Source organism: Poecilia reticulata, linkage group LG14, assembly GCF_000633615.1.
Source record: "Poecilia reticulata strain Guanapo linkage group LG14, Guppy_female_1.0+MT, whole genome shotgun sequence".
Lineage (NCBI taxonomy): Eukaryota > Metazoa > Chordata > Actinopteri > Cyprinodontiformes > Poeciliidae > Poecilia > Poecilia reticulata.
Window position 1 is genome coordinate 27,362,118 of NC_024344.1, and position 23,282 is coordinate 27,385,399.

The window sequence follows — 23,282 nt, forward strand, 5'->3', positions numbered from 1 at the left end:
ACACACCTGCAGCTTGTTGAGGAGGCGTTGACGGTGGATATAAGCAGCGGCTCCACTTCATCTCACCGCCTGAGTGTTTGCTCGCATTGGTAACACTACGTTCCAGAACTAGGCCCTCTGAGTATTCTTTGGATCTAACCCCTGTTGTTTCCTCGTCAGATTCTTCCGCCGCCTCCTCGTTGCTCTGGTTCGTTCCATCGTTGCTGGCTTCTGAGTGAGTGTGCCTTTCCCTCCGTGGATCATCYCCCTCTGTGTCCTCCCTCGACGCTACCGGTATTACCGGCCTAGACGCCACCCCTCGTGAGATCCTCCCGTCTGTGTCCTCCCTCGACGAAGCCGGTGTTACCGGCTGTCGCCAACCCCGAGTGTGTGTGCGTACTGCTCCCTGTTGTCGATCCGTCTCCGGTGGATCCCCCTTCGGGACGCCACGGGTCAGGAGACCCGCGCCCGAACCCTCCCGGAGAGCAACCTCCGACAGACCTAGCTCCAGGCTGTCACTTCAGGTGAAGTCACCTGACCGTTCCAGGATTACTCACCGTTCCCGGAGAACATCCTCCGACAGACCTAGCTCCAGGCTGTCACCTCAGGTGAAGTCACCTGACCGTTCCAGGATTACTTACCGTTCTCACTCCACTCCATCTTCTYCATCCTCCTTCCAAGTAAGCCCTCCTCAGTCGTCATCATTCAATTCATCACAGCGCTCTGTCTAACCCTGTGCTCCCCTGTTGACAGTCAGACGACCCGGTCCGCAGTTCCAGAACTCACCTCCTTACCTTTCAATAAAATCATTGTAACCTTACTGCCTGTCTGGTTGTGTTCTCGCATGTGGGTTCGTAAACTACCCCCCAACATGACAGACTGAAAGGACTCTTATTTAATATTGAGGGATTTTTGCCTGTAAGTCAAACCTTTTCGGCACAGACATTTTACATTTTGTTTTGAGTTGAAATGTACTAAAGTCTTATTTAAGTTTGAGTGTTTAGCTTGTTAATTGTATTTTTAGAAGCAATTGTTGCACTATTCAAAGACACTTTTTATTAAACTGTGGCAATAGCAACGCTATAGTAAATTTCTATCATAACTATAAGTTTCAGGCTCAGGATTTTTTTTTACTTTAAGCCCTGTGTTATGGAACCGGCGAGAACTAAATCCGCTCCAGAGCGCTATGCCACTGTCAGTTCCAACAGTTTCTAAGCGAGATTCATGCGGAATATGGAGATGTTGTCTATCACAATGACGTGAGATGGCTCAGTCGGGGTTCTGCATTGTCACGCTTCTATTTTCTTAGGCAAGAAATTGGTGAGTTTTTGGCTGAAAAAGGACAACCTATGCAAGAACTAAGTGACCCTATGTGACTGGCTGATTTGGGGTTTTCTAGTTGATATTACAAAGCACCTTAATGTCCTGAACACCAGTCTCCAGGGACCAGACGCAGTCATAAGCCAACTATATTCGCACATCAAAGCCTTTGGAACCAAGCTGCAACTGTTTGAAAGACACCTGTCGCCGACCCAACCCAATACTGCACACTTTTCAGCGCTGCAAGAAATCATGACCAGATTCCCACAGAGCAATGTCGGTACGCATCAGATATTTCATCTCTGGCTGAAGAGTTTAAACAACGCTTTTGGGATTTTGCAGCTATCGAGAAGAAGATCGTTCTTTTTTCATCACCTTTCTCCGTGGACACAGATGATGTTCCAGACCTTTTGCAGCTGGAGCTCATTGAGCTGCAGTGTGACGCAGAGAGCCGCGGTCGGCACCAGCAGCTTTCTCTCCAACTTTAACCGACAGCTGGATAAGAACAGGTTTCGAGAGATTCAAGCATTTGGTAAGAAAATGCTAAGCTTGTTTGGGTAGACGTATTTGTGTGAGTCGACATTCTCGGTAATGAACTTAAATAAGAGCCGTGTGAGGACACGGCTAACGGACTCTCACTTACGAGACATCTTGTGCATCAATACCACTGTCTTTGAGATGACCTGGCCTATGTGCTGCAGTCCAGATCTCAGTATCACCCATCACATTAATGCAGACAAGTCATTTGTCATTTACAATAAGTCTCTGAATAAATTATTTTTTAAGTTCAAAATCAGTCATAAATTCAGACAAGTTTTCAGTTTTCACTCCAGAATAATAAACTTTTTAAAATGTAATCAACATTTATAGTTACTAATGTAAAATGAGCCCTGCACTTGTTGATATGACTATTACTTGCTCATTTCTGTTATTTAAAGATTCTGTAAATATTGAACTGCCATGGTGAGATATTTTTTTATGTTTCAAATGTAATTTGCACTCAAGAGTACAATTACTTCTGTTTAACCATTAGAAAAAAGTTAGTGTTAAAAAAGTGAAGTGATTATTCAATTGCATATGATATGCATGTTTCAAATGAACCAAAAGACATTCTTAAGATCGCTGAAATTAAAATAAAAAAGCAAATGTGAAACACAGAATGGCTTGCTGAAATTTGTTTAAATATATTGCTGTTCTATGTAAAGAATGTCCGCCAAGGTCGGCCCCCCTACATTTTTAACACACCAAATCTGGCCCCTTTGCAAAAAGTTTGGACACCCCTGGCCTAGAGCGATACACTGTGAGCCAATCAATACGACGCAAAGCAATTTAAATACTTGTTCTGCCATTTTACTAACAACAAATATAGATTAAGACGTTAAAATAATGAGCCTACGGTTCTAAGTATTAACTATACTAATTGGACACTGAATGTTGAAACTGTCTCATACACATATTGATAACAGTGATCAATTATGAAATGAATTACCAAGAGTTATAATTACACATAACACAAGGCCCTGCATGAGATTTACTTTGGAACCATTTTAAAGGTTGTTATAATACAGCCCCCCATGGGCTCCCAACTTATCATGGTGGTGGGGTTTGAGTGTCCCAATGATCCTAGGAGCTATGCTGTTAGGAGCTTCACGTCTTTGATAGGGTCACCAAAGGCAGACAGCTTCTAGTTGAGGAACAGATAAAGTGCAGCCCAAAGGACTCTCTATGATGAATACAACCATTGGAAACAGTGTTCCCTTGCCCGGACACGGATCACTGGGGCCCCACCCTGGAGCCAGGCCTGGAGGTGGGGCATGTTTGCGAGTGCCTGGTGGCAAGGCTTCAACCCATGGAGCCCGGCTGGGCACAGCCCAAAGTTGAGACATGGGTTCCCCTTCCCATGGGCTCACCAACTGCGGGAGGGGCCAAAGGGGTCAGGTGCAGTGGGGGAAATGTGGTAGCTGAGGGCAGGAACCTTGATGATCTGATCCTCCGTTAGAGAAGCTGGCTCTTAGGACGTGGAATGTTACCTCTCTTGAGAGGTTTATGGCTAAAATAGTCAGTCTCGCCTCAATGCATAGCTCGGGTTCTGGAATCAGTCTTCACGAAAGCAGTTGGATACTCCTCTACTCTTAGGATGCCCCTGGTGAGAGGCATCTTGGGCCCCATCTTGGTCCCTGTTCATTGGGATTCACCCCCGTGAACTAGAGGGTTGCCTCCCTTTGCATACGAGTGGGGGACCAGGTTCTGACTGTTTGTGATTACCCATCCTTTTTGGAGTCCCCCTCGCTATTGTACAACAAGGAAGTATTACCCCCTTGTTCTAGTGGACCATGCAATGCTCATGTGGACAATGACAGTGAGACCTGGAGGGGTGTGGTTGAGAGAAATGGACTCCCTGATCTGAACCCGAGTGGTGTTCTGTTGTTAGACTTCTGTGCTCGACTTCTGTGCTCGTCATGGATTGTCCATAACGAACACCATGCTTAGGCATAAGGTGTCCATATGTTTTGTTTTCTTTTTTTTTCTTTTTTTATCTGTTTATCAGGAGGCTTGTTTGTGCCCCTCAATAATATTTAGCAAAATTAATGAGTCTGGCTCCCCTTGTCCTAATAATGACTGAGGATTCTCAGTTCCTCTGCCTCCATGTTGTTAAGACACGGGGCCCATGGTGAGGAGGAAGGGGGCAGATCTGCGCCCTGTCACCACAACACATCTCAAATCCCTGGTACCACCTGCTCTCTGTTCGCTCTCTGCTTCTCCTTAACATTACTACCAGGCGGGTTAAACCCGCTGCTGACGGGATTTGGGCTGGAGGTGAGCAGATGTGAATAGAAGTTACCTCAGAACCTCAACTGTTAAAGGAAGATTTGGCCCACAGCATTTGGAGCTCACAAAACATCACATAAATATCTGTGAAAATATTGTACCAATTATTTGGACCGCAGCATATATTGCCAAACATGCCAGTTAAAAAGATCAAAATATCCCAAAAGCATCGGTGAACTGGCATAGGGGCTACCAGGGGATTCCAGGCAGATTAAAACAAAGATGTGCTCAGCGGCTCACTCTTCATGCAGGACCGGTCCAAGGTTGTGGTGTTAATGTTATGCATGGTTAAAAACTACAAATGGCCACCTGTGATGACATCATAAAAGAGCGCCAGGCTCAGGTAGTCCAGGTGACGCTGATTGCTTTGTTAATGCCCATGCTGGAAGTTTGGTGATCCTAAATAAACTAATCACAATGATACAGTTTGTCTCAGCGCTCTCTTTGTAATAATACGACATGGTGTCAGGAGTGAGGCTGCAACTTTATTCGGCAACCGGAGACATGGCTGAGGACGACGTACAGAGAGATGGTTCTGCTGGTCCATCTGCAACGTTCAGTATCCAGCCGCCAGAGTCTTTCGACTTCACAAAGCCGCAGGAGTGGGCCAAGTGGATAAGACGATTCGAACGGTTTCGTCTGGCAAATAACTTGAAGTCTAGTTCTGAGGAGAACCAACTTAACACGCTCATTTATTGCATGGGAGACAAAGCAGATGATGTTCTGCGGGGATTAGCGTTACCAGATGCTCACAGAAACATGTATCAAGGAGTTTGTGATGGTTTTCAAGCTTTCTTTGTTGTCAAGAAAAATGTCATTTATGAGCAAGCCAGGTTCAACATGCGCAAACAAGAGGAGCATGAAACTGCAGATGTCTTTGTTACTTCACTGTATGCGCTAGCAGAACATTGTACGTATGGAGCGCTACATGATGAACTGATTTGTGACAGACTGGTGGTGGGACTGTAGGATAAAAGGTTATCTGAACGTATGCAGCTCGACCCAGATTTGACACTGAAAAAGGCTATTAATTCAGCAAGACAAAGTGAAGAGGTGGAACGGAGCAATCCTGTCTGCGCAGTGATATCAGATCAGAGACCAAAAATGGAAAATCTGTCAACAGGGTGAACAAAAGCAGTGTTAAGCATGCTAAGACTAAATATCAACCCAAGTTGCACACTACTACAAATAATAAAAGGGAGATTTCTCAGTTTTATAAGTGTGGCAGCTCTCCATCCCATCCCATCCCAAACGTGTCTGTTCTGAGATGTTCATGAAAAAAAGGAGAAAATGAGATACAGGAAAGTGTGTATATTATGAAACACCTGCAAACTGCACTTTTGGGTAGACCAGCCAGTCAGAAGCTGGAGCTTGTAGCTAGATTAAATGAGATAACTGTTGAAACATTAAAAACTAGTTATCCAAAGCTATGCAGTGGTCTTGGAGAGGTGAGACAGCCTTATTCCATCAGACTGGAACCGGGAGCTGAACCATTTTCATTAAAGACGCTGAGACGCTTTACCAAGGTCGAGAAAGAGTCACATGCTGTTAAACAAATAGCCCATAGTAAAGAGTTACATTTTTGATTCTGTTACACACTAAGGCTCATTCCTCAGAGAAACAGAAACTTATCAGAGAAACAGAGACATGATGTGATTTCAGGGAGTGTCTTCAGTCCATATAATCAGCTAACCTCCTTCTTCTCCTCAGACGCCGCACAGACTTTTTTAGAAACTCTTCTCAAATGTAATGGTAAAAGCGTCTCCTTTCAGCTCTGAAAGTGAATAAAATAAGTAAAGTTTGGATGCTTTTCTTGGCCGATTTTATGCTCCATGCGTCAATACAAATTATGATTCATCGATCAGGATTTTCATTCTCAACAGTTGGTAGCAGAGGATGGTTTGTGTTGACACATGAGCAGAGATTGGTCTGGCCGTTCAGGCGCAGACTTTCCGAAACAGTACTCTGGTGTAGGGCCCACATGAAAGGTAAGGACATTTGTTCCTTAATATACACCATTGTACTGTTTCTCAGGTCTGTATAAATTTCAGTTATCAGCCGTTGTCTGTACTGTTTACCAGGTTAGTCTGCTTGTTACTGAATTGTCTAAGTTGTCAGCCATTGTTAGTTGTCAGCTGTCGTTCGTACTGCTTTTGACTGGTCTGTCTAAATGTTTTCAAGTTCATAGGAGTAAAGTTAAAGCTAAAATATAAACGTTAAGTTGTTAAGAGTCAAAGTTAAGTTAAGAGTTAAAAGCTAAATGTTATGTTGTTAAGAGTCAGTTAAGTTGTTAAGAGTTAAAATATAAACGTTAAGAGTCAAAGTTAAGTTAAGAGTTAAAATATAAACATTAAGTTGTTAAGAGTCAAAGTTAAAAGGTTGATAGGCTTGCAGCAGGAGTTAGCCGCCCCAACCTTCTGCCGGACGCGGGGAAGGCTAGGTTTTGTCGGTTTTACCCTCGGGGAGTACTGCCCTCGGAAAAGAACTGCATAGCCAATATGAGACTTGCCCAAGAAACACAAAGCGTTGAGAACGGTCCACCATAGGATAAATAATTAAATAAAGGTTGATAAAATTTTCTTGAAAGTAAAATGTTCGTTTTTGTGGTGCTTCTGTTATTTTGAAGGGATATATAAATGTAACCATAGCGACCAGAGTCAGAGCGTTTGGGCAGTGGTCGAGAGGAGATGAGTTGAGCTTGTCAGTCTTAAGACTGGTTTAGACGGAAAGATTTAAGAATTGTCGGCCGATTATCCAAACCTCTGTGACCACAGAGCTGATAAAAGAACAACAGGTTCGATTGGTTCGTGTGTCCAAGGCAGGAGCAACACGAACCGATTCCAGTCACGAACATCCCGATTCCAGAGGATAATCCAGTAAAACCCCCAACATAGGATACGGGAATTTAGAATAACCAAACACGGATGACGATGTAGAAGCAATAGTGAAAGTTTGTGGAGTAATTTTAAGAGATAAAAGACGTAACAAAAAGAAAAGGCAGTGGATAAAAGACGACGGGAGCAGCCGCTCTATTTGCTGCACTATGATTTGGAGGTGAATGTTTTTTCATAGTTAACATTTTTAACTGAATAAACAATAATGACCTTTAGATTTAATAATAAACATTTCCACATATCATCTCCGATATCCACCGGACTCTCAGTTGCGCGATATGTCAGCTGTTTAGGATTCCCCTCTGTTCTTACGTCACCGCGCTTTTTGATTGGCTACCTGTCACATTCAGCAGGTTGTATTCTCGTTCCCAGTCAGGGAAAACCTCACAGGCTGCAATAAAAGGGCCAAGACAACCCAAATAGGGCATATTATTCAGTATTTAGTGGGAACACCAACATGCAGAAGCCTTATCTGACCGTGCCCCACCCCCTCCCCCTCAACCCCTTGGGCCGCAACAAAATTTTCAAGTCTTGACCGGTCCGCGATAATAAAAAGGTTGGGGACCACTGATTTAGCACAAGCTAGTAGAAGACACGAAGGATCAGCACTTTTACTGTTAGTTACCGTTCGGAAACTACCGTAATCAGTTCTGTTAAATCTAATCTTGGCAACTTTTTCTTTTTCAACCCTAATAAATGTGATATTTAATTGACCTGTTATAACTCCAATTTTGGGTGTCAGCCCCCCTCTGCTGCTGCTGCATCGTTGTGGAAAACCTGGAGTGGCAGAGATATCTGCGGCTTATATGTGTATGTTTACTGGTTAAAAAAACAAAACTTAGGGGTTGTGGCTTATAGTCCGGTGCGGCTCATAGTTGGGAAAATACGGACTATAATCCTTCCTGGATTTTTTCTGTGAAGAACCCAGACAGGGTTGTTTGGTTATTATTTATTTCATTAATAGTGTTATTATTTATTTCCTGACTTGTTCTGTGAAGAACCCAGAGAATGTTATTTGATTGTGCTTTCTGAAAACAATACATTTTTACATTTAGGCACTCCTGCAATCGTCACTTTTTCTGTAACAAACTGACTCCAGCCCCCCACCCGTGAAGGTAAGTTATGTGGCCCTCACAGGAAAAAGTTTGGGGATCCCTTTTCCATAGAGTAATAAGTGAAGTAATAAGTGTTAAAAAGAGGACAAAAATAGGAGTTGAAAAGGGTGGATCCATTTCTGTGTAAAGCTGTGTGTGTGTGTCTGTCAGCTGTGTGTGTAAGCTTCTGCCGCTGAGCAGACGTTATGTGTTGAAGTGTACTCTTTTCTGTTTATTGCAATGTGTTTTAAAACCATGGTCAACATTGGGAAATTATAATCTGTGGGAGGTTTTTGATTTTGTCTGGTTTTGTCTGCTGTGTTTGATTTCCTCACCGCCGTGCCAGCAAAACTGCAAAAAAAAAAAAGAAAAAGAAAAGAGAGGTGATTTTTTTAGCCTAAATTTTGAGCCTAAACAGATGGAGGGTGAACTTGAAAAGGAGAAATTTGACCGACCAAAAGTGGGGCATTGGCCCACGCATTACGCTCAGTGAGCAAATAGAAGCATTAATAACTTATTTGGCAAAGCATGACGAATATCAAAATAAGGGAGAAAGAGAAAAACAAAAAAGGGGAATAGAATACATGGTGCAGAAGAAAGGAGGCGACCTGTTAAACAGACAGCCTCCAGGTAAATACCTCAGCTGTTTTGAAAAGTATCAGGATAATGGTAATATTTTCATTAATGGAATAAATAATATTTGATTACAGTTTTCTTTTTGACCTAAATTATTAAGGAAATTTAACTGGTTGTCTCAAAGCGTGGCAATATCACAGGGATGCTTTTGTGTAAAATTGGACAATATTGAATTGATTAGTTCACATATGCATTTGAATAACCAATTTATGAAAAGTGTACGAAGCTGGAAATACTAAATTTTGCTTGCATTTTAATAATTTCTTAGAGTTTAATTTTTGAGAGGAGTTGATTCCACAACCAGTTAATTCTGAAACATCTGAGGGTGCATCATCTTAACGCATTTCTATTTTAATCTTTTCTTTGGAGCTCAGGGACTGAGGCAGTGGACGTTATCTGAGCCGCTCCAGTGACCCTGAGCCTGGCTGGAACAACAAAAGAAACAAAATCTTCATCACAAGCTACAGAAAAGACATTTAATTTATAATTATGTGAGCAAAAGGTGGCATACACTTCTATTTTCTGAATTTACTTTGTGTTTTACTCTAGTAGTCCTGTGGTCTGATGGGGACCGTGGGGGCCGGGTTTTGCGGGCTCAGGGCCGTGCGAGGAGGTGAGGAGAAAGGTCTCTGGCTTCGGCTTCAGGCCTCTGCTGTTCTTAGCCGCGTTTACTTGGACATTTGCACTTTCTACACATATGAATTGTACCATCTTCTGCTGGACTGCTGTTTGAGAGCAAAGACCTAGTGGACGATTCTTACAGCTTCTACAGAGGTCAGTGAAGTTGGATTGATTTTTCCTGTTGTCACGTGAGGACGGATTACAGCTTACAGGATCTGATCTCTGAGGAAACACCAGGCTAAAGGACGAGACCCAGCCGTCGTTTCTGAGGGTCTCCTATGGCAGAAAAGACCACCGGATTTTGCCTGACGTGAGACGAAGGTTTGAAAACAATGACTCATCTGCTGTATCTCTCTGTCTCCCCCTCGCTCTGTCAAGGAGGGCCACAAACTTTGTCCAGATTTTTCTGCACAGCGGGACTGAATGCTGCCCTGRACAGCTTCTGATGGGGCAAATGGAACATCACATGTGAAGTCGGGCTGAGACTCAGAGGCGGTACTGCTTGTCTGTTGCCATGGTTGGTCCTGGGCTCTTCACCTCTGGTCATGTGGTTTGGGCCCCAGGGCCCCTGGGATTTCCCTCAGTCTACAGGTTGGAGACAAAATGGCTGCCAACAAAACTTGGYAGTTTTTAATGGTTTTTCTTGAATTTTTGAATTGTGTGATGCCCCTTTTTCTCACCTTAGTTTATTTACAGCACATTCATGATCTACTGCCTTTGCACTCTGACCTCTGCTATCTGACCCCCAGGATAAGTTTAACGGTATAAGTGCTAACTGAAGATACAGCAAAATATACAACTTTCATTACACCTTTTAGCCGATATTATTTTAAACGGCTACCCTTTGGTATAGCGTCTGCCCCTGAGCATTTCCAAAACAGAATGGTAACAGAGGTTACAGAGGGACTAGGTGGTGTAGTTTGCCACATGGACGATGTGTTAGTGTGGGGGAGAACACAGGAGGAGCACGATGCTCGTCTGCATACCGTTCTTGGAAAGATTCAAGAAGCTGGTATTACACTGAACATTGATAAATGTGATCTTTCAAAGCAGAGTGTAAAATTTTTGGACCACATTATCTCCATTAATGGAGTTAGTCCTGATTCAAATAAAACAGAAGCTGTGAGAAAGATGAAAGAACCAAGAGATGTGAGTGAGTTAAGAAGCTTCCTTGGAATGGTTAACCAGCTGGGGAAGTTTATTCCACAGTTAGAGCCAGACAAGCCTTTGCGGGATCTCTTGTCAAAGAAAAACTGTTGGATATGCGGAGTTGATCAGGCCAGAGCATTTAAAGCAGTGATCCCCAACCCCGGTCCACGGCCCGGTACGGGTTCGTGGACCAATTGGCACCGGGCCGCGTAAGAAATAATTAAATATTTCCGTTTTATGTATTATTTGAGTCTGGAGGATCTTTTATTTCGAAAATCCTTTAACCGGATTCTCTCGGTTACTTGCGCGCCAACATTGAGCCCACAAGCAGCAAAATGAGTAAGAAACGAATCAGATGTCTTTGGAAAGTTTCTTTGCAAAGGGGAAAAGGCCCAGAGAAGAGACAGGAGAATGGATTTATCCTGGACCGGTAGGTGAGTCCCACATTACAAGCCGCTCTGCGTAACTTGCGGCGACCGGCTGCTAATGAGGCAATGAAGCTTCAAGCTGCTTTGCCACGTAGAGACCAAGCAGGCTGTGGATATAAGCAACACTTCGGGTGTCATTGTCTCTCATCACTCCCAGATGGGACCGTCTCGTTGCAGAGAAACAAGCTCAGGGCTCCCGTTAGTCATTATCGTGAGTTAAAATTTTCACGAAAGTAAAATGTTTGTTTTTGTGGCACATCTGTATCTTATTTTGAAGSGATATGTAMACGTTACCATAGCGACCAGAGTCAGAGCGTTTGGGCAGTGGTCGAGAGGAGAGGAGTAGAGCTTGTGAGTCTGAAGTCTAGTTTAGACGGCAAGATTTAAGAATTGTCGGCCGATTATCCAAACCTCTGTGACCACAGAGCTGATAAAAGTCCAACAGGTTCGATCGGTTTGTGTTTCCAGCCACACGGCAGGAACCGAGTCCAGTCACGAACATCCCGACTCCAGAGGATAATCCAGTAAAACCCCCAAAATAGCATACGGAAATTTAGAATAACCAAACACGGATGATGATGTAGTAGCAGTAGTGATAGTTTGTGTACTCGTTTTAAGAGATAAAAGACGTAACAAAAAGAAAAGGCGGTGGATAAAAGACGAAGGGAGCAGCCGCTTTATGTGCACATATCATCTCCGATATCCACCGGACTCATAGTTGAGCGATATGTCATCTGTTTGTGATTCCCCTCTGTTCTTACGTCACCCTGCTTTCTGATTGGCTACCTGTCACATTTAACAGGTTTTATTCTCGTTCCCAGTCAGGGAAAACCCCACAGGCTGCAATAAAAAGGCCAAGAAAAACCAAATTGGGCATATTGAGGCTTTACCGGGAACACCAGCATGCCCCCCCCAATCTTCCCCCCAACCTCCGGGCCGCAGCAAAATTTCCAAGTCTTGACCMGTCCGCGGCAATAAAAAGGTTGGGGACCACTGATTTAAAGAACTGAAAGAAATGCTTTCATCTCCGCCGGTGTTAGCCATGTACGATACTAACTGGGAATGTAAAGTATCAGCAGATGCGTCAGCTTATGGTCTGGGGAGTGTGCTGCTTCAAAAATGGGGTTAGGAATGAAGACCTGTTGCATATGTGTCACGAGCATTAACACAGACTGAGCAGAGATATGCACAAGTGGAAAAAGAAGCTTTGAGTCTTACCTGGGCTTGTGAAAGGTTCAGTAATTATCTCATTGGCAAACATTTCCAAATGGAGACTGATCATAAACCACTTGTGAGTCTGTTGGGTTCTCAGAGGTTGGATGCCCTTCCACCGCGCATTCAGCGTTTTAGAATGCGTCTCATGAGATATTCCTATTCCATCTCATATGTACCAGGGAAACATCTGTGGACAGCTGACACTCTGTCACGTACCCCCATGACAGAAAATTTAACAGAAACTAAAATGAAGTGGGTTGAAGACTCAAATATTTATGTGGATAGTGTGATACAAAACTTGCCTGCAAGCATATGTTGCTGGGATCAGGCAAAGATGACGTCCGGAGTTGTCTTTGTGAATTAAAAGGGTTTTATTTACCTTAACACAAGAAAACTCAGTCTGTCACACCTGGTGCCTAACGCTCCTCAGCAGACGAAAAACAGAACACTGCCTCGCAAAACGGCACGTTCCAGGAACACACGTAAAACAGACACATTCAATGACGTATAGGAAATATTAGTACAGACGATCACGGCACAAGACAGACAAAATAAAGTTCTGAAGGAATTAACTTATTATAATAAAACTATAATAAATATGAACAGTAAAATAAATAAATAAACTGATAAATTCAGTGTATCTCACACATAGCTACCTTGAAGAGCTGAGAGAGGAGCTGAAAAGGGACAGCATATGTGCATGTGTGATGCAGATGTGTGAGGGAAGGATGGCCTACACACTGTAACAATGAACCAGCACTCAGACTGTATTGGGCTGAAAAGGCATTTCTTAAGGATGGTCTTTTGTTAAAGGGAGAAAGAATCGTTATTCCTTCAACTATGAGAAACAATGTGCTCATGAGATTACATGAAGGACATCAGGGAGTGGTGAAATGTCGAGAACGAGCGCAGCAGTCAGTGTGGTGGCCTGGACTGAGCCAGCAGCTAAAAGAACTGGTTCTAAAATGCCACACCTGCAACGGAGAGAAAGAAAATCACATTGAGCCACTGATGCCATCACAGTATCCAGACAGACCATGRCAAAAACTTGGGGCTGATCTGTTTACTTTGCAAGGGAAAAATTATATTCTGGTTGTGGATTATGCATCAAGATTTGTGGAAATTGCTCAACTAAGTCCCACAAAATCAGCAGATGTGATTCCTCACCTGAAATCTGGGTTTGCACGTCACGGCATTCCAGAAGTAATGATCACAGATAACAGTCCTCAGTTTTCCTGTGCTGCTTTTGCAAAGTTATATGGATTTCGCCATATTACAAGTAGCCCAAGATATCCACAACGTAACGGGAAAGCTGAACATGCTGTTAAAACAATAAAGAACTTGTTGAAGAAAGCAGCTGATCCATATCTTGCCTTACTCGCCTACAGAGCAACACCACTTTGGAATTTATACAGCCCAGCAGAGCTTCTTATGGGAAGAAGACTTCGCACGACGGTGCCAACACTTCTATCTTTGTTGAGGCCAGTTCTTCCGAACAGGAAGATGGTTACTCAAAAAGAAAAGGAGAGAAGGATAAAAGATGCAGAGATATGATTCACACCACAGAGCAACAGTTCTCAGCAAACTTACTCCAGGACAAGGTGTGTGGATTAAAGACCAAGGCACAAGTGAAGCAGTGATTAAAACTCATTCTACTTCACGCTCATACCTTGTGGAAGGACCCCATGGAACAATTAGACAAAATCATCATCATTTGGTTGCCATGGAGTCTTTGACAGAGCCAGACAGAAGTACTGGAAGGTGATGTTGCTCCAGAACAATCTCAACAGAGTTCCGAAAAACCTACACAGCAGAGCCTTCCTGAACTTTCACCTACTCCTAGAACCAGGTTTGGGAGATGGATTGTGATAAACTGAATTTATACTTAAAGAAAATGAAATAATGTGTGTAAATATTATGCTAAAGTATAAGAATGATTAAATATGTATTTCTATTTATATTGTTTTTTCTAGCTCTAGGTAGAAACAGTCCTTCCAGCTATAGAAGGTCCGTTTCTTAGAGGATTATTATAAAATAATCCAGTAAGGTCTGTTGAATCAATGATAATCCACCCATTGATTCTAGAGAAGGGAGATGTGGTGTTAATGTTATGCATGGTTAAAAACTACAAATGGCCACCCGTGATGACATCATAAAAGAGCGCCAAGCTCAGGTAGTCCAGGTGACGCTGATTGCTAATGTTGATGCCCATGCTGGAAGTTTGGTGACCCTGAATAAACTAATCATGATGATACAGTTTGACTCAGCACACTCTTTGTAATACGACAAAGGTATTATGGGGCCTTAAACAGAATCATGATTTAGGCTCCCCAAGCCGCTCCTACTTCAGCATCACTAACAGTGTTTAAATAAATATAGATTTAGTGAAGTCTGTGATGGGAAGCCTAGTTTAATTGGCCAAGTTTAAAATCAATCACTGATTATTGGTTATTATTTGCTCTTATGTATTTGTGAACAAACCCAGCTCAAAAACAAACGTTACATTGTAGCCATGGCAACACAACAATCAAACTATCAACGTGGTTTTTTGTACTTTTATAAAGTAAACTTCCTAATTAAATCCTAAATGTACCATTTTTTCTCTGCTGAATACATTAAATAAAATGTAATAACATTATCATTCTCAATAGATGACTGCTACAGCTTTAGATCTATGATCTGTGTTACAATTCAACCATTTCTAGGGGCCCCTGAATGGCCCCTACCAGCAGCTACTGTGTTTTCTTTGCCTTGACATCACTGTCTTACAATTCTAGATCTCAGAGGAGCTAACATCAAAAAATTATATAGAGTTAACCCCTTTGAGCTTTTTTGATCTTTAAAGCAGTCTGCAGACAAGTTGCTATGGAAGTAGTAGGGCTTATTTAGTAAAATAGAAGCAAATTTGCTTATTTCATAACTTCATAACCAGCTACTTGCTCTCCTATGGTCTGTTTAACAACTACAGTCTCAGATCAACACAGCCCTCCAGCACTGTCAATAGCAGAAACAGCAACATTATACTCATCAGCAGGGGCACAACTACATACTTTCTGAGATATATATTCGAACATGTCGTTGGCGACCCCCCCATAACATAAACTTGTACAACTCATCTTTAATGAAAGTATTAATAATAATAAATGTATATAGATGATTAAATTGCTGCCTACAGGGCAATTAAAAAACAATGAAACAAAGAACAGGGCAATATTTCATCATTTAATATATAAGTGAGCCAAAGAGCCACTTCTGTTAGCCTGTGTCTAGAACCGCCTATGGGCTGCAGGTCTGAGGCATTTTGTTAGCAAGCTTTCTATCATTCTTATAGCTTGATAGGAAGCCTGATCCAAACTGGCAACCCACATTAATAAAATGGTGAAATAACATTGACGACAAAGCCATGAATTTTTAAAAGATATCAACATTTTTCCTACACAATCCTAACAAACGATTTTAATGTTGAAAAAATAAGTGGTTTCTCTTCACAATATGTATTAATTTACTATTAATCTATTTGTATGATTTGTTATTTAAATTGCCATTTATATTATATTTATATTAAATGATTGAGGGATGAAGAGACTGATGTCTGGTTCTTTAGGTTCTGAGCTGTTCTCCTGACCCATTCTGTCTGATATCAAACAACCCGCTGTGCGACACTGAATATCGCAGACACATTTTTTAATGCCCCTATTAAACGTCACTGTGATTGTTTAGCCTGTGTCCTTCCACTACCGTATTTTTGCAAGAGGTTTTGCTTCTAAGGACGGTATAGTATCAGGTGGACATTTTAAAAAGAGGCGGGTTGATAGCAGCTGCGTAGTGTCCGTCTCTAAGCAACCGTGACGACAGAATCAGTTGGTGGGAGTAAAGGAGAGGGTCCTATTTAGGTCCCGCAACAACAATTTAGCTGACCTTAATATTTCCCGTGTTTTGTTTTGGTCATTATTATTAGGCCCGAGCAGCTAAGCGCTGCGAAGGCCTATTGTAATTGTACTGTTTATTATTAGGCCCGAGCAGCTAAGCGCTGAGAAGGCCTATTGTAATTGTACTGTTTATTATTACGATTCTTCCCCCCCATTTAAGGGGCTTTTTGGGGATTAACCCTAACCCTAAACTAGGAAGTCGGCCATTTTGGATTGAAGTTCCGATTTTGASCCCATTTTGGCCGTTTACAGACATCGCATTTGATCAAACTCCTCCTAGGGAATTCGATCAATCGGCTTCAAACTCGGTTAAATCGTTCATAAGGCATGGCCGATTCAAAGTTATCAAATTGGTGAGTTTTCGTGCATGCTGAAGGGGTCGTACCAGGGGTCAAAGTTCACCGACTCGCCATGAAACACAAAACTGTTATGTTTTAACCTAGAAATATAAAACTTGGTAAACATGTGTATCTCGTCAGGCCCTACAAAAAAGTCTCGTGAAGCCATGGTCAAAACCCAACAGGAAGTCAGCCATTTTGGATAAAAGCCGCCATTTCCTGTTTATCAGAGACTTCGCATCTGATCAAACTCCTCCTACAGCATTTGACATACAGACTTCAAACTCAGTCAGCAGAGTTGAGACATTAAAGGTCTAAAGTTATCACAGGAATTTTTGTAGATCAAAGCATGTGGGCGTGGCTAAGTTCCAAACTTTGACTATTCGCCATAAAATATCAAAGTGACATAACTTCCACATACAAGGTCACAGCTGCTTCAGACTTCCTATGTCTCACTACTGACCAACCCTCATTACATTCTCATGGTCAGATGATGACGTCACCTTAGCTCCGCCCACTTCCGACAGGAAGTCACCTTCTTTTCTACTGTATGTCTTACTTTTACTGAGTAATACATAAAGAATAAATCTTCTACCACCTGACATAATATGACCTGATGATGAACTCTGATGAACTCTGACCCATTGGGGCGTGGCCAACTGGCTGTCCCTCGCCATATGCATACAATTGTCTCTGAATCACACACGCATCTTCCGGTTGGCACCAAACTGGATACAGACGACCTTTGTTCAATGCTAAAGAGCCCAACAGGATTGAATTGCAATGCGACTCCACTGCGCCCACTAGGTCATTCTATCAGCAATAACTCCTCTCTACGTCGACCGATCTGCACCAAATTTGTGGTGTGTCGCCAGAGAACCATGCTGAACTCATCAGTGCGTACTGCCTGGCGGACGCGTGCCTAAACTGTGCGACAGCGTACGCAGTGGCAGGCGGGCGGCAGTGCTGGATCCCCCGCGGAGGCTATAGGCCGGAGCGGCGCTTGGCTGCGAGGGCCGCTTGTTATTATTATTTTTCACCAGACAAATGAACTGGCTTTTTGGGGGCTTTGCCATATTCAAAAACTCACCAAAATTGGTGTGCCCATAGAGACTGTTTAAAATGTATGTATTTTACGGTCTACGCAAAAATTTCAAAAGACCCTTTCCTATTCAGTTACTTTATCGTAGAGACTTGAAATTTGGTACACTTGTAGAACTCCCCAAGACACTCAGAATTTATAATTATTATCATAGTGCATGTCAAACAGGAAGTCGGCCATCTTGGACTGAATTTGCGAATTTGACCCCAAATTTTGCCTTCGCATTTGATCGAACTCCTCCTAGGGTTTTTGATGTATCGGCTTCAACCTTGGTCAGTTGGTTCATAAGGCATGTCCGATTCAAAGTTATCAAAATGGTGAGTTTTCGTGCATGCTAAAGGGATGATACCAGGGGTCAAAGTTCACAGACTCACCAGAAAGTAATAAACTGTTGTATCTCCAACAAAGAAAAGCACAGAGCCACCAAACTTTCTGTGTGTGAACACCTGTGGATGACCTACAAGACCCAGTTATGAAATTTTGAGATCACCTAAGCCACGCCCCCTTAGTACAGGGAGTGTCATGTTTTACTGTGAATGGTCACTATCTTACCCCTTTGACCTAATCAACATGAAACTGTGTCCACAGACAGAAGACATGTTGGTGTGTAATGGTTTCCAACCCCGTTTGGTTTGGATGCAGCAGGTTGGCGTGGGGGAGTGGCAAATTTACCTGTAACGCTGTGTCTATACGTTTGGGTCTGAATTCCACAATTTTGAGTCCAGCTGCACCAAACTCACTGGGATGGATCCTTATCCAACTCCAGACAGGAATCCAGTGCAATATTTGGTGGGCGTGGCCTAATGTCTCAACAGCGCCTCCTACAATATTTTAAATAATCAGCCCCAAGCCATGCTTTAACCTAGAATTATGAAACTTGGTACACATGTGTATCTTGTCAGGATGTACAAAAAAGTCTCATGGACCCATGGTCCAAACCCAACAGGAAGTCGGCCATTTTAGATCAAAGCTGACATTTCCTGTTTTTCATAGACGTCGCATCGAACTCCTCCTACAGCTTTTGAGATACAAACTTCAAACTTACTTAGCACACACTTAAGACATTGAAGGTGAAAAGTTATCAAAAGAATTATTGTACATCAAAGCATGTGGGCGTGGCTAAGTGTCAAACTTTGGCTTTGTGCCATGAAATACTAAAATGCAATAACTTCTACAGGCAAAGTGACACCTGAATCAGACTTTTCATGTCTCATTATTGACCAGCCTTGATCACATTAACATGGTCAATTGATGACATCACCTAAACCACGCCCCTCTCAAACAGGAAGTCACCTTTTTTTTCTGCCTTATGTCTGACTTTTATTCTATGATTCCAATGGGTTAAATCCTGTCCAAACTGATAGAAAATGACATGATAATGACCTCTGTGAATGTTGGCTGCTAGCTGAACCATGTGGGGGTGGCTATATAGCACAGCAATGCTCGCCATGTCTACAATCGTCTCTAAATCAAACAGGGTTCATCCAATTTGCACCAGATTTTCTATGACCGACTCTGGTGAACCTCTAAAGAATTATAACTATACTCCACTGCACCCCCTAGGTTAATCAAATAGCTGTATCTCCTCTCTACATTGGGCAATCTGTCTGAGATGTTGCGTGCTTCACCAAGGAGCGCTGATGGAAACACAAAGCAGCTAGTTTCAACACAAGTGACAAGATAAACTATCAATCAAGCTATTCAGATACACATACATTATCCCAAAACTTAAACTGTCATGATCTGTGGTTGGTGGTGGTGAGGATGAACACTGAGACCCATGTGATAATGTTTATTATAATTTAATAAAGAGAAGTTCAAACACAGTCCAGTACAGGCGGCAGGGCAGGAACACTTGCACACAGCTAATACAGGTAGCCACTGAAAAAACTGAAGACTGAATGTGACAGCTACATTATTAGTTTATAATTTGACTTCACTTCACCTATTAGGTGAATCAAAAAGCTGTATCTACTCGCTGCATCATCCGATCTGCATCAGATATTGTGCATTGTCTCTGAGAAATGCCAATAATGACACGCTGAGTAATTCAACGCGGGTGGGTTCGGTTGCTCCGTCAGAGCGTCAGTGGTTGCTGGGGTGAGGCGGTGCTGGGACCACACGGTGGTTATAGGCCGAGCGGCGCTTGGCTGCAAGGGCCGCTCAATGCTCCGCGGAGCTTTAATTAGACTTATTGTTGAGATGTGTGTGATAGGTGTGTCTATCAGACATTTATAGCAATACGGAATAAATCGCGTCCTGTATTAGTTCAATACGGGCGGAGACAACAACCACCACCTGTCATTTTAAGTTGGCTTAAGGCTTAAGCTAACCTGAATATTTACAACCCTCCTGTTGATACACTGACATTACTTATCTACTGTCTTTCAACCACTTTGAAAAGCTTTTCTTCGTCTTTCCAACATCTTTATCCCTCTCCCTCTTCCGTTTTTTGTTTTATGCCCCAGAGTTTTTTTCTGCCGGTAAGCTAACTGTATCCGCTGCACTTTGAGCTCATGTCACAGCAAATAAATGGTTGTTCACATGCAATACCTTGAGGACCACTAGGGAGCGTCTAAGGACCACCAGTGGTCTGGGGACCACAGTTTGAGAAAGACTGCTACAGACTTATCCTAACCTATTCAAGGAAGCATAATAGGTCACCTTTAAAAAATAGAAGCACACCTTTACGCATCATTTATCACTGCAAACTTGACATCAAAATGTCTCTCTAAAAGCCCAAAACAGCAATGAACAAAGTGAATTCAGGTTAAGTGAGCACCACTTATGTGCAGAATAAAAACTATGACAGAGATGGATTGCTCTGCTAAATATGCCCAGCAGTATGACAGACTTGTTGTGCTGCTCCTGTTCAGAGTCTTGTGCACATTTTCTGTGGGACAAAGCAATGAGTCTGACTCATTTGGATAAGAAAAACTCCAAACACACCTGCAGCTGGGAGTCCTGTAATGATGTTGGGCTGCTCCAGTGACGGGCAGACAGGCTGATCGCTGAACGCACTAGAGCGAAGCGACCGCAGGAAGGGGGTAGAGCTGCTGCACATGTAGTCTGCAGTCTTGTAATCAGCCACAGAGCTGTCAGACAGCACGGTCACAGTGAGTCCTCTGGTCTGCAGATAGCCGAACACCTGGGAGAGACAAAGACAAAGCTGATTTTGCAGTAATTTATCTAATATGTGCAAAGAAATAAAAACAGAGGCATGTTTTTTTTAAATGTAAGTTTCTAACCGTACACCAGCATCTGGCAGCTGAAGCTGACATTTCTGAAACCAGCCAATGTTTTTCCAATTTGCAACAGTCAGGTTTTGAAAACACAGCGCCCATTATAGCTCCATCTTCCTCCAATCTGCTGACAGGAGTGAAATCTGTCATGATTCTCTGTTGCTGCAGCTGCAGGAAGACACGCTGTGTTTTCTCCTTCTAAGAGCTTACCAATAACCATCCGCTGAGAATCACCAAGTGGATCTCTGCTCTACAGTTTGGTTTAAAAAACCAAACAATAGACCTATAAATCTGACCATCTTTGAATGTTTATCATAAGGATAAAAGGTCTCTGAATCTCAGATTGTCAATTCTTTCTTAATGACACGCTCTAAGGAAAGTGATTCTATTTAAGTCATCATGTTGCCATGTGATTATGGCTTTCTGAAGAAGAGAAAGTAAAACTGTTCCTTTTCATGGGTTACGAGGGTAGACTGTCAGTCTTGTCAGGGTGATTAAGCTGCAGAAAAAGGTACCTTTTCTGTCCACTGGAATAGCTGGTCCTCGGCAATGTGGCATGTCACATGGCATATCAAAACCTAAATAAGAAACAAAAGCATCTTGTTCATCACTTTCCAATCACACAGAAGAGAAAACAAGGTAAGAGGCTATAATTTGGAAGGAGTTATAACCAGGTGGCAGAAACAGGTGGGAGAAATGGCTGCTTTCATAGCGGAAATTGTCTGAAGAATTACATTATCCTGCTGCTCCAGGTTTAAATGTTTGACTTCAATGAGTCAGATAATCTAAAGGGAAACTGAATTAAATATATCTAAAGACACTCTACACTGACTGGCAGCAAAGAACAGGCTTTTTCTGACTGATGCCAAATTTCGCTTTTCTTTTAAGTTCACATTGATTTTGGCTAGTTTTTGAATTCTTTTCAACACAAAATAGTATGCACAAACATTGTTGTAATCAAACAAAGAATAAACTGTGTAACTGAATTCTGGTTACACAGAAAATACAGCTAGTGATCAAAATCTGGCAATTTTGATCCAGGCAGTTATTGATCTGAAAAACTCAAATATCTGATGCCTTTATGTCATCTCATGTTTACAGCACAACCGCTATAAGTTTGCACTTACAAAACAACAACCTTAAGTGTGGAAGCTGTTACTGAGTAAAGAAGACTGCTACAAAACTAGGGATGTGAGATTATTTTAATAAATATACAATAATTGATTATTCACATTATTAATTGAATAATTGATTATTCTGACAATTACAGAATAATGGATAGAAAAATCAATTATTCAACAAATTAATCTCCATCCATCCATTTTCTATATACTCTTGCCCCTTAGTGCGGTCAGGAAGGTTGCTGGTGCCTCTCCAGCTAACGTTCCGGGCGAGAGGCGGGGTACAACCTGGACAAGTCGCCAGTCTGTCACAGGGCAACACAGAGACACACAGGACACACAACCATGCACACACACACACACACACACTCACACCTAGGGAGAATTTGGAGAGGCCAATTAACCTGAAAGTCATGTTTTTGGACTGTGGGAGGAAACCGGAGTACCCAGAGAGAACCCATCCATGCACAAGGAGAACATGCAAACTCCACGCACAAAGACCCCGGGCCGGGAATCGAACCCAGAACCTTCTTGCTGCTATATAATAAACAGAATAAATGGTTCTTCTATTGATTAATCATCAATCTATTTCCTTTCCTGCCAACTAAAGCAGCGTTACAGGTGTGACAAATCTCTGACAATGATTTCACATTCTGTCCATCAGTGTCTTTATCTTGCTTAAATTACAGGTTAGCAAATATGGAATCAATCGATTAAATTTTATTTGTATAGCACATTTCAGCAGCAAGGCCTTTCAAAGTGCTTTACATAATAAAAAAAATAAAAACAGCATGTGACATTGAATAAACGGTAAGAAAGAGAAAAAGATTTTGAAAAAAAATAAAAGATTTAAAAAGTTACAAACATTAAAACCCGCACCCCTTTTCAACCAGGGGGGACGACACCAGAACCCCTGTCCTTATCTGGGACTTTAGTCAAAAACGCTGTTTGACAAGGACTCCAACCTCTAGGCTTTTAGTTGAAACGCCGTCAACTGGGACTCTAAACCCCGTAGGACTTTAGTAAAACTTTGTTTAACTGGAACTCTAACCCACGTTTTACTCAAGAGACTCTAACCCGAATAGGGCTACTATGGAAGTAATTATGTGCCATCAGAATTTGAATAAAAAATGCATCTGAAATTTGAATGTTGTATATTTGTTCTTACTTTTTCAATTTAAAAATTAATTCAGAATATATTTTTGACCTAAAAAAAATTTCAGTGTCATTATTTGTACATGTATGCAAATTTCATTTGTTAAAAAAAATTCACATTCCTATTTCAGAGATCAAATTTTCAATATATATATTTTTTCAGTGTTAAAAAAATTCAACATATAAAAAAATTCAACTTTTAAAAATTCAAATGCAATATTTTCAGTGTC

The 23,282-nt window shown here is 42.1% G+C and overlaps 1 protein-coding gene and 1 long non-coding RNA gene across 2 annotated transcripts in view; both read right to left on the reverse strand.

The window, feature by feature from the left end:
- psmg1 (proteasome (prosome, macropain) assembly chaperone 1) overlaps positions 1-23,282 on the reverse strand; it is a 44,673-nt gene that overhangs the window by 11,183 nt on the left and 10,208 nt on the right. Inside the window, exons 4-5 of the mRNA XM_008428672.2 lie at positions 21,292-21,354; positions 20,484-20,682 (exon numbers count right to left, since the gene is read on the reverse strand). Of these exons, the coding sequence (XP_008426894.1) occupies positions 20,484-20,682; positions 21,292-21,354 (262 nt within the window). The remainder of the gene's footprint in view (positions 1-20,483; positions 20,683-21,291; positions 21,355-23,282) is intronic.
- On the reverse strand, positions 12,513-15,262 carry LOC108166863 (uncharacterized). Its single transcript, XR_001777255.1, has 2 exons — positions 13,333-15,262; positions 12,513-13,139 (listed from the first exon to the last, which is right to left on the reverse strand). It is a non-coding gene; the product is annotated as an uncharacterized LOC108166863 (long non-coding RNA).